This window comes from Heteronotia binoei, chromosome 11 (genome assembly GCF_032191835.1).
Source record: "Heteronotia binoei isolate CCM8104 ecotype False Entrance Well chromosome 11, APGP_CSIRO_Hbin_v1, whole genome shotgun sequence".
NCBI lineage: Eukaryota > Metazoa > Chordata > Lepidosauria > Squamata > Gekkonidae > Heteronotia > Heteronotia binoei.
Window position 1 is genome coordinate 35,038,533 of NC_083233.1, and position 12,512 is coordinate 35,051,044.

A 12,512-nucleotide genomic window follows, 5' to 3' on the forward strand; every position below is an offset into this window, starting at 1 on the left:
GGTGTCCATGTGATAGCTGAATTAGCTACTTAGAGGAATGTGGAGAGGTCAAAAATGGAAAGCTGATTACAAAAACAACTTTTATTGGTCAAAACACAGAGAAAAATAGAATTCTTAGTGGGTAACAGAACTAAAAGTTGACCGTTTCCATCAGGGTGACTTTGCTTTCAATTACATCTTTGAGCCACTTTTCTTTAAATCTGCACTCTCCTGGCCTACAAAAGACAAAATGGGGAAATTTAAGAGCACAGTAGTACTGTATTACAAAACTTAATTCAATTGAAAACAATGGTTGCTATTTCTTAAAATTTCTGTGCTAAATATAATCAGATATAGAAGGTCAGGAAGCAGCCACTTGTATCTTATCAGTCTGCTCTGCAGTATTTGAAGCTTTCCTACAAGAGGTTTTTCCTCTGGTAGAAGAACTAAAGCTACACTTTTTAAGCTGCAGAAAGGCATCAAAAGCTGCTGAGCAGCTAACAACCAACAATGTGCAACATTTGTGAGTACCAGCATCTGACAAACGTAAGTTTTCCATGCCCATGTTTTCCTTGCATATATCCCAGCAATTATCTGTAACTTGTGTAGGTTTCAGTTTGGGGCAATTTCTCCACAGAATTAAGCAGCATGTGGGTCTCAACACGTACAGACTATTTCAAAGTTTCAAAGTTTTCCTAAATGTTGTATTTAATTATTGGTTTGAGAAGTTGGGACAATTGCCATATTTTGTTGGCATTGGGTCAAATTCTGGAGGGAGCCATTTAAACTCAGGAATCCAGTGGCAGTTTAAAAGCTAAGAGTTTATTCTAGCACAAGATTAGTGTGTCAGAGATCACTCAGTCAAATGCATGTAGTAACCAGTGTTCCCTCTAAGCTGAGTTATCATGAGCTAGCTCATAGATTTTTAGCCTCCAGCTCACACATTTTTGTCTTAGCTTAGGAAAAATGGCCCCAGAGTACAATAATTTATGCAATAGCTCACAACTTTAATGCCACTGTCTCACAACTTTAATACCAGTAGCTCACAAAGTAGAATTTTTGCTCACAAGATTCTGCAGCTTAGAGGGAACATTGGTAGTAGCCATCTGTAATACCTTAGCATAAATATAGCTGCTATGGATCTGTGATGCATTGGATGAAGTGAGCTCTGACTCACAAATATTTATGGTGGTTTGAAGTCAATTAACTTGAAAGGAGGTAAAATAGTTACACCCTGTGGCGGAAAAATTCTAAGTTGGCCCTTTATGAAACACTCAGTTTACTATATGGAACACTCAAAACATTCACTGACTACAAGCCCCAGGATGCTTTGCAGGAAACAGCTCTCTTGAAAGTGGAAGTTAGGACACTATAGGTAGATTAAGGTAATTGAGATGGGAGGGCCAGGAATGAGCACCATTGGCATGAAAATTGTTTAGGTTTACCAGAGCTGGGAAATAAGGTTTATCAAGATTTTCTCTCTGGACATCATCAGAAGTCCAGATTGGCATCAAAAGGGTATGGAAATTATCCTACACTTAAGTGCTTCTGTTCTCTAGTTGTTGAGTGATATGTCAGAATAATGATTTTATAAGCAAGATGTTTATATTAAAAAAAGTCTTTGATGGTAAGGGGTTCACACATCCAGATAGTATATAAAGGTTGAATTTTTCACTATTTCTTGCTGCCACGTCAGAGAACTGAACTGTTCTCTGGGGTGCCAGCCAATTCTCCTTTAGAGATCTCTGTTAGAAATTCTTTCAAGATAATCTAAAAGCTTTGGGGCACTTAGAATCTGCAATGCTTAAAGGACTTAGAATTTAGCAGGTATAATGTATAAGTATAGTTTATAAGAATAAGGTATAGCTTATAAATTGTATAAACTGAGAACTGGAAATTGTTTTTCCCTCCACTGTATTTTGGGTACATAGAGGAATACAAGCTATCATATGTTTAAGGAATACCGTGAGCTGGGTCTGAGTCTCATGAATTTAGCTGCTGAGAACAAAAACGTGAGAATTGGTAAGTCTTGTGATTGGGTAAACTTCAAGAAGTGTCTATAAAATTAAAGGCAATAAAGACATAATTTCCCCCACACACCCTTCAAAGTCCTTTGAAGGCAGTGGACTTCAAAGGATATAAAGTTGCTTAGGATGCCCTGTAATAGGGTTACCCTCTGTAATTATTTAAACTCATGAAGCCTAAACAAAATATTCTGCTTTCATTTGTGAACTTAATGGTGAAGACTATATCAGTAAATGAAAGTTGCAAATAAGGATTGCTAAGGTCTTGACTGATTGCTGTTGTTGTATCTCTTAGCAGCAGCAAGTTCATCTGTAAACATTAAAAGGCAAAGATGGTTATTTCTTTGAAATAAAACACATATGGTTCCAGCAAATCAAAGAGTTGGATCCAACCAGCTTTTCCACCGGTGAAAAAGATTAGCCCCACAAAAGGCTAGATGGAGATTTTAGAACCTGCATTGACAAACAGTATGAAGGACTAGGATGGCAGTAAGGAAAGGAATAGAAGGAAAAGGCTTGGATGGATCCAACAGAAACTGTTTAGAACTTTGGGGGTGGGGGGGAGGTTTCCACCCATCTCAACTCCCACTGATAAGTATGATTACAAATCCATGGGATTTACTTAGTTGGAATTGTGCACCTGTTGGATCTATTGACATAAGCTGGCTTTATCAATAGCAAAACATTAAGCAGTTTCCAGTATGGATAGATACATGAGAACAGCATAAGTATAAATTATCTGGTACTTAAGTAATTACAGGAAAATATCTACCTGTGTATGAACCTGTTGGTCTCTACTACAAAGAATACTTCAACAGGTAATGTCTGCAACAGGTATAAAAGTAGATGGTTAACACAATGAGGTCTTAAGGATTTCATTTTACTGAAAGAAGTCCCAGGTATCCAAGGTTTTCCAGTCCTCATGGAAACTGACAATCGATAATCACATTCAAGCAAGTGATGACCACATGCTCTCAGATAAGAGGACCTGGTACATAATACGCTCTGATATACAAAGAGGAGTTGTAGAGAATTCAAGCCATATTTGCAATCAGCCCTTACCTCCCCTTCTTCAGTTTGTATCAAGTTTATCCCCCCAAATTCAGACCTTTTTGGGTTGCTACTATTACAGATGCAATGGTTAAAAGCCTTGGTTGCTTACAAATTTATAGAAGAAAATGGATGTTATCAGATCACTGCAAATAACGGTTTAAGGATCAAAACAGATCTTCACTAAGACACTCTAAGAAGGCTTGTACTGAGTATATTCAGAAAATAAGAGGCTGGAAGTATAAGAATTCTTACATCTGGTTTGATTTTGGAAACTTCTATGATGAAATAAACATTTGCAGTTGCTCGGGGGATGGGCTTCCTACGGGTTGGGATGCTCCAGCGTACCCGATAATGATATCTAGTACTGTACTGCAGTTCTTCATCTTCTAGATAGTTTGTCCAATGTAGCCAGCTCTCATGAAGCTCCCATGTCTGCAGAATAATTTCAAGTCATTCTGAAGTTCTTTGTACATGTTCCTTACCTTCACAGTCTAATTCTTATTATACAATAGCACAGCTCCATTTGTAATACCAAGGGTACAATCCAGAGGAGATCAGGCATGCCGAAGGCTCATTGAAATCAGCAGGCCTTGCAGTGGAACTGTGATGCTTAGACAGTTCCTTGGGTGTCAGTCCCATTCTTTTCTTTTAGATGAGGTATGGCAGGGGCTACCATTGGGTCAAGGATATTACTCTGTGCATCTGGTGCAACAAAGCACACCTAGCTGCAGGCTGGAAAAGGGACAAGGGAGAAGAAGAGGGAAGTCTACATGGAATTTCCACACAGATATTCTTGAGATCATTGACTGTGAGCTAAGATTTCATTGTCCCTGAAGTGCCAAACCAATGTCCGGGCTGTACCTATTCAGAATGCAAGTGGGAAGCTCATGTGATTTAATGCTTCTCCATTAAAAAAATGAAATCCTGCATATAGGCATGTTAGTTCTCTATCCATTAGTAAGATATTGTAGTCAGTCAAGTGAATGCTAAGTCTGAAGTGGAACAGCCCGGACACCGATTTGCAATCCAAGTGAGAATCAGGACGAAGTCTCACATTTTTGTTTATACACAGTTCAATAAGAAATCAGGCAGCTCTCACTTTTTAGTATTCTGACCAAAGAGTTGCAGCCAAATGCATCGAGATGATAAATGTTTGGACCCTTAACCTACAGTAATCAAAAATGTTATGACAGGTTAATTTGATATTACAAACAACCAAGGCTTTTTTTTTTTTTTGTAGAAAAAGCCCAGTGTCAAGCATGGTGAAATCCCATTGATAATTGATGGTGTAAGGGTCCTGCCTAACCTGGTCTGTGAAACATCATGGAGGATCCAACTTTCTTAGCTTGTTATTCTTTCCCTTTCCCCTTCTTGCTTTATGGCTATTAATTAGAAGTAGTGAGAACTGAAACCAAGTAATCAGCACCTTCCCATACATTCCAGTAAGGGAGTGAGAGACATCTGGAGAAAGCAAGGACACAGTCCTGATAACACTATGGGAATGTAGACATTTATGATAGTTTATGTGTGAATGCTACCCCCCAACCCCATCCCTTGGAATCCCTTTGAAGTAGGGTTTAAAATTATTGTATCAATGTGTATTTGGCATTACTCTCAATAACCTGTTACCAAAGTATCGGTCTATCAATAACCTAGTCTTTGTATCAACTTCGACTCGTCACTGAACCCACATGCTTGACACCCAGCAGGAATTCATTTGTATATTAGGCCACACCTGCTGATGCCAAGCCAGATAGAACTGTGTTCCTATGTGTTCCTGCTCATAAAAAGCCCTGCGAACAGCCATCTAATGCAGGTTGTGTTGCTGAACACCCAAAGACCACATGTTTCTCAAATAATAAACCATGTATTTATTGCTGATTTTTAACACAATGGGTTATGTTATACTGTTCTGCAGAGCCTTCCAGTGTAAGAAGCCTTCCTCCAATGCAAGAGACTGAGCCTTCATTCCTTGGAGTAAGGTTCCTTGTGAAGGAAAGGTGCCAGTGGCCCCATTCACCCACCCTGCTTTCCCCTTCACTGATTCTCTTTTTTAGTCTTGTGTTACAATTACCTTCATTGTTACAAGATAACATCATTTTCGATCAGTTGTATACTGCTGTTCTACTCAGTTAACAATGACACCTTTGATTAGACTAAGGAGCCAAACATTTATCAACTGGAAGCTACCAGCCTCCAGATGGGGCTAGAGATCACCTGGAATTACAATTGATCTCCAATTGGACTTTTATTGTTTGCTGATCTATGACCATTATAAATAAATTCAATTCAATTGATCTCCAGACTACAGAGGTTGGTTCCCTTGAGAAAAACAGTTGCTCTGGAGGATGGACCCTATGGCATTTATATCCTGCTGAAGTCCCTCCCCTTCCTAGGATCCACCCCCAAATCTCCAGGAATTTCCCAACCAGGAGATAACTCTAGGTCAATAAATTAGGGCTACCAGCCCCCAGGTGTGACCTGAGGATCCCTTGGAATTACAGCTCATCTCCAGACTACGGAAGATACTTCTCTTAGGGAAAATGGCAGCTTTGGAGGGTGGACTCTGCAGCACTGTATCCCACTGAGGACCCTGGCCTACCCCGCCTGCATCTGCAAATCTCCAGGAGTTTCCCAACCTGGATCTCGCAACTGTATCCCCTCCCCATCCCCTGCCGGTAGCTGAGGGGGACCTGGCAACCCTGGCCAAGGTTATGTTTCTGGGTTTTGTTTCTTGACTAAAATAAAAGTATTTAATCTTACTGTCATCAGCATAAAGCATCAGTAAATAAGTAACTTTTACGTAAGTAGAAATGTACCTTAATAAAGCCAATATAAATTCTTTGATAGCATTTCAGAAGTTAAATTTGTCTTTTGGAACTACTTGTAGGTACCTCGACTAGCTACAGGCCTGCATCTAGCCAACTTCCAACCCTCGATTCACACATCCGGCAAGGCTGGGTCTGAAGGTAATGAAGTTCATAAATACCAGCCTTTCTCCTTACTTTCAAGTATGCCTCAATCTGCAGCAGCCCTTTTGCTGTTGTGAAGTCCTTGCACATCAGCCACTTGATGTTTCTCACCTCGTATTTGGCTCCTGCAACTGAAGAAGGCACAGCTTAGTGCCCAGCACAGATGGATTTCCCACCCTTTTGGAAATTTCAAAGATAGAACCAGTAATACCTGCCTCCTTTGGTTGTTCTTCTGGTCCTGCAATAACCTCCACAGCGCTTCTGATTGCATCGTCAACAACTATGTATGCAAGCTCGGGGAGAGAGTCAAAGGGAATTTCTGTGTTTTTCCAGGCCATTGTTCACAACCTTCCAAAAAGAGATAAAACTAATTAGATTGCATGGGATCATGAGGGTGTTCTGCAGCAGGGAAAGAAAGTGCTTTGTGATAGGCAAGGTTCTTGCATACCCTGCAGTAATAAACAACAGGATTTTGCACAAGGAAAAGTTAAATAATTTTACCTGATACATGAGGTTGGATCCAACCAGGTTTTTCACTGGTGCAAAAAGGAGGAGGGGGACTCCTGTGATCTCCAAAAAGGATGGATCCACCCCAAAAGGATGTATTTAGTCAAGAACAGCTGGCTGTCTTTGGGGCCAGAGATCACCAGCACATCGTTCTCAGCAGAGCATAACGCTCTTCAGGGGACATATCAGAGGATGCGGTCCTGAAGGCACATGGGTCCCTGACCACTCACAGCCTTAAAAGTCAATGCCAGCACCTTGAACCTGACTCAGTACTCCACTGGAAGCCAGTGTAATTGGTACATCACAGAATGAATATGTGCCATCCGTAATATTCCCATCAGGATTTAAACCACCACATTCTGGATCAGACTCTCAAAGGAAGGCCAGCATACAGCAAGTTACAACAGTCTAGCCTGGCGGCGACTGCTGTATGAATTACTGTGGCTAGGTCAGGGCACAACAAGAAAGGGACTAATTGCTGGGCTTAGTGTAGATGGAAGAATACCAGCCTGGCAACATTTGTGACCTGGGCCTCCATGGAAAAGGAATTATCCAGGGCCAAACTCCTGATGGTTTGTGCCGGTGTCAATGATGCCCCGTCAAGAGTGGGAAGTCTGTGCCCCAACCCTGAAGCCACACAACCTCCATCTTTGTTGGATTCAGTCAGCTCTTTTTTAACCATCCCACCACAGACTCCAAACCCATCGCCAAATTATGTGAGATGGTATCTGGGCAGCTGTCCATTAACAGTTATAGCTGGGTGTCATCAGCGTACTGATGACGCACCAGCTTGGCAAGAGGGTGTTTATAGATGTTAAATAATATTAGGGAGATGATTGCTCCCTGAGGAACCCCACATATTAAGGGATACCTAGCTGACACCCTCTCCCCCACTGTCTGTCCCTGACCAAGTCGAAATGAGGAAAGCCATTTCAAGGCTACCTCACAGATTCCCACTTGCCATTTGCTCATCTGCCAGACAGACTGGATGGATAGCTGTTTTTAAACATGATCTGGGTATGATAACCATTAAACACGATCTGGGTATGATAACCATTAAACACGATCTGGGTATGAAGATAAATGCAGCAAGCAGTGCATTCCAGGTCAAACTCTCAAAGGCAGGCCAGTGTAGAGAGAGTTACAGTAGTCTGTCTAGTCTAAAGGTGACTACAGCACTACATGCATTTTCCTGTTTAATAAAGCAGACTGGGTTTCAGCTCCTCCCCACAACATCTTAGATCATTTGTTATGCTCATACGCATATGCACAAAGGGGGACAAGTAATTGGAAGGCTCTGTCCTTTGTACTTGTTCAGAGACTGTCTTTACCAGGATTCCCCAAGGCACTGGTAGCATAGGAAGAGAAACATACTTTACATGCAAGCAAGCACATAATACATATATAAGAACACAGAGAGACCCAGGGTGGGACAGGCTAAACTGGAGATTATGGGCCCTGACTGGGTGAAAGAGATGGGGGATATAGTAAGGAGAGTAATTAGAAGAGATGAAGTAAAAAGGCTGGCTGGATATGACCTGTGTTATGCAAGTTAATCCCATCTACATACAGCTCTGCTTAGTTCTGCATTCTTTGCTGTTTCTGCTAGAGCAGGGGTGTCAAACATGCAGCCCGCACAAGGCTCAAATCCGCCCCCCCCCCCAAGCCCCCCAGAGCTGGCAACCTTTACGCTCCACCACAACTGCTCGTGATGAAAACGTACAGCCCCTGACACAAGAAGGTAGGTGTCATAGAAACAGGGCATTTATTCTGGGGAAAAGGGTGCCAGAACTCTCAAGTGGGAAACGAAGGAGAAATGCAGCGAGTGCCTCTCGTGAACTTTTAAACTTTTTTTTAGACTTTTGTTTCCATGAAGAGATTCTGGAATTCCATTCCACCATGTTCCCCCAGAAAAAAATAACAGCCCTTGGAAATAATGATCAAGCCTGCTTCACTAGGCATCCAATTGATCACAGCACTTCTTCCTCCCAAAAGCAGCTTGGGGATGTTTAATTACCTGTGTGATTCTACCTTCCAAGTTCTTCTCTCTTGTGATGAGATGTGCTTTATTTCTCCCAGGGACGCTGCTCCCCAGGGCTCATTATGCAGTGGACTGGCAGGCGTCCCTAGTAAGTGTTTGGTCATAATCGTCACCCAGGCAACACCAGTTCAGCCAATAGAACGACAGCATTGATGTACAGGCATTCCATCCTGTTTAAAAGAAGTGTGCTGTTGAAGAACGGTTTGTTGTGCACATCAATGTTATCATTGGGCAGTGAGAGGCCAGAAGGAGATCACTGCCAAGTTTCTGTTTTCCATTTTGGAGTGGTGCAGGATCTTTACCCTCCATCCATTGCTAAATGTTGGCTGGGCAGTGTTGGAAACAAAATGTAATATGGACTTTGGCCTGTCTCATATGCAGGGCAGTCCTATATGAAAAAAAATGTAACAATTGGGGCCTGATTTCAATGTACTGCCTGATATGCCAAAGAACTCACTCATGCAACTTTGCAGTCACATAACACCTTATTGGCTGCTATTCATGCAAAGTAGCTAATTACAATGCCAGCATAACTCCCACCTCCCAGAATTACAATGGATTTCCAGACTACAGAAATGAGCTCCCCTGAGAAAGTGGGGGGAGTGGAGGAAGGAGAGCTAGCTTTACCAAGCTCTCTCAATTGCACAGCAGAGCTACTGAACCAAGACTCTCTTCCTTCTGTTGACTGAGGCTCAACAAGCCAGTGAGGTGGATTAGGCTGAGTGTGTGCGTTTGTCTGTGTCCTTTATAAAGTTTATATTTCCCCTACCTAACATTACATTTTATGACACACATGGCCTGGCCCAAGAAGGTAAACGGCCCTCATAACAAATTAGTTTGACACCCCTGCTTTATGTACCACTTCCCCACATCAAATTCCCTCCCTTCTCAGGAACCACCTCCAAATCTTCCAGATTTTTCCAGTCTGGAGTTGGCAACCCTAGCTGTACATCTCTGCATGAGTCGCTGCTCTGGGCTTATTTCTGCTAATTAGATTAGTTCAGGGCTTTTTTGGTAGAAAAAGCCCAGCAGGAATTAATTTGCATATCAGGCTATACCCCCTGACATCACCATTGTTCCACACAGGGCTTTTTTTTGTAGAAAAGGCACAGTAGTGATTCATTTGCATATTAGGCCACACCCCTGATGCCAAGCCAGCTGAAACTACATTCCTGTGCGTTCCTGCAAAAAAAAAAAAAGCCCTGGATGAGTGAATCCTGCAGACACAATGGGTGGGGTAGGCTCCCTGGCAGGTGGGTATTTCTTGTTCTCATCCTAAAAGTGTTCCTGTAAGAGTAAGTTCTGCCTCCAGTGTTAACTTTAAAAAAAAAGATCAAGGTAGGCAGCCATGTTGGTCTGAATAGAACAAAGTTAGAGTCCAGTGGCATCTTCAAGACCAATGAAGTTTTATTCAAGGTGTGAGGTTTTGTGCACAAGCACGCTTCCTCAGACAATGAAATGGAAATAGAAATAGCAGTTGCACATAAAGAGGGTGGGTTGTAAATTAGCATGCAAAAGAATGTAGATGTTTTTAACAAATTAAAAGAAGAACAAGCTTGACTTGTGTTTATCCGTTTGTGTTCAGCTATGGGGGCAGGGATAACATAGTATGTTTCAGAACTTTACGAAATGATGACTGCAACCACCTGATCCCTGCTTTTCATGGTTTTGCCAGAGCAGCCAATGATGTGAGTGAGAGCTTTAAGAGACATTCCGAATTATCAAGATAATGCCCAGGAATTACAGAAACGTACCATGCTTTTGGGCACAGTACTAATTTCCCTAACTTCTTTTAATTTCTTCAGCTTGTGACAGGAAATCTGGGTTTCAGCTTTAATCAATTTCCAAGCTCAGACCCACTTCCTTTGCAGCGAGGTGCTAGATTTCCCACAGCTAATGGCTGGGGTGCTTTGTAGAGAGATCTCACTCCCTGCAAAAGACAAATTCAGACAGGAAGTATGATGAGTTTGTCATGGGTTAGCATTTCCAGCCCTGTCAACCTTTGCAGTATGCTTTTTTGTTCATTCCTATGACATCCCAAACTTTATGACATCCCAAAAAGAAGGTGGGAGGCATATTTGTCTGCTTTTTCTTTTCCTTATAATCGGCTAAGATACCGGTGAGAACAATTGTGCATTTGTTGTCAAACTACAAAGCAAACGCAGGTGACCTTGAAGTTTGGCAGAGCAGCCACTGATGTGGAGACTTTGAAGAGACAGTTCAGTCTTATCAAGGTAGTGTCCAGGAATTACAGAAATGTACCATGCTTGTGGGCTACCTTTCCCTGAAAACTCTTGATCTCTTGGGTTCAACATCCACATATTTCTCATACTAATAATAGCTCTTTGCCTTGAAAACTGTTTAAAGTGGGAACAGGGAAAAGCGACTTTAAAAATCTTCAAATATACTTTGGAGCAATATATGAACATGAACATATGAAGCTGCCTTATACTGAATCAGACCTTTGGTCCATCAAAGTCAGTATTGTCTTCTCAGACTGGCAGCGGCTCTCCAGGGTCTCAAGCTGAGATTTTTCACATCTATTTACCTGGACCCTTTTTTGGAGATGCCAGGGATTGAACCTGGGACCTTCTGCTTCCCAAGCAGAAGCTCTACCACTGAGCCACCGTCCCTTCCCGAGTATGTATAATAAAGAGCTGATGCAACCGTACTAGAATTTTGTGCGTTTGGATGCAAGAAGTCCTGACTCCTGAGTTCAAACTTCACTGCAATCATGAACTTACTTGCCTATCTTACAGAGTTGATACAAAAATATGTAATGTGAACTTTTCAGTAACAGCACCAAAGCATATAAGGCCCCTCCTGAAGGAGGTCCAATTGGCAGGCTTACCAAATTGCTTAACACCTAGGCTTCCCAATCCCCAGGTCCCAGCGGGGGATCCCCCGGTTTTACAGCCTTCCCCCCTCCCCCAGCCAGCTGGCTGGCGGGGGAAGCCCCACCCCCACAGCCATTATGCACCTCCAGGAACGATTCCCATAGGGAATGATGGGGAATTGATCTGCGGGTATTGGGGGCTCTGGGGGGGGCTGTTTTTTGAGGTAGAGGCGCCAAATTTTCAGTATAGCATCTAGTGCCTCTCCCCAAAATACCTCCCAAGTTTCAAAAGGATTGGGTCAGGGGGTCCAATTTTATGAGCCCCAAAAGAAGGTGCCCTTATCCTTCATTATTTTCTATGGAAGGAAGGCATTTTAAAAGGTGTGCTGTCTCTTTCAATGTGATGGCCAGAACTCCCTTGGGAGTTCAATTATGCTTGTCACACCCTTGCTCCTGGCCCCACCCCCATGTCTCCTGGCCCCACCCCCAAAGTCTCCTGGCCCCACCCCCAAAGTCCCCAGATATTTCTTGAATTGGACTTGGCAACCCTATTAACACCAGGACTTTTTTGAGCAGGAACACACAGATACACAGTTCTGGCTGGCTTGGTGTCAGGAGGTGTGGCCTAATATGCAAATCTTTCCAGATTGGCTTTTTCTTCATGCCCTGTATGAGACAATCAGGGGGTGTGGCCTGATATGTAAATTAATTCTTACTGGGCTTTTTCTCCAAAAAAGCCCTGTTTAACACTATTTGGCTTGGGGGGGGGGGTTGAGAGGTGTGTGTGTGTGTGTGTTTGGCTTGTTTTTGTCAGTTATTTTGATGGTTTTGGTTCTGACTGATCTTCAACTTTGAGATAAATAGGAATATTTAGTTATTCTCTGGACGCTTTAACAGATTTTGCATGCATAAACAATGCAATCATGTGAACCAGAATTAAATCAATATGGGAAAGTAAAGAGCTACCTCCATGTAGGGGAAAATGTGCAAACTGCACATCATTATTTCACCAAATACAGACTCCAGAAAGCAACGCCCCTCATGGGTACATGCCATGAAGCAAATGCATTCAATGATCATGCTTTTCCAGACACAGAAGT

The 12,512-nt window shown here is 42.4% G+C and overlaps 1 protein-coding gene across 1 annotated transcript; it reads right to left on the bottom strand.

Annotated features, from left to right (window-relative positions):
* Positions 1–66: 66 nt before the first annotated feature.
* On the bottom strand, positions 67–6,378 carry LOC132579310 (A-kinase anchor protein 14-like). Its single transcript, XM_060249594.1, has 5 exons — positions 6,240–6,378; positions 6,062–6,159; positions 3,309–3,488; positions 2,776–2,828; positions 67–215 (listed from the first exon to the last, which is right to left on the bottom strand). Exons 1-5 carry the CDS (start codon positions 6,364–6,366, stop codon positions 131–133), a joined length of 543 nt encoding a protein of 180 aa, XP_060105577.1. The 5' UTR covers positions 6,367–6,378; the 3' UTR covers positions 67–130.
* Positions 6,379–12,512: the final 6,134 nt, after the last annotated feature.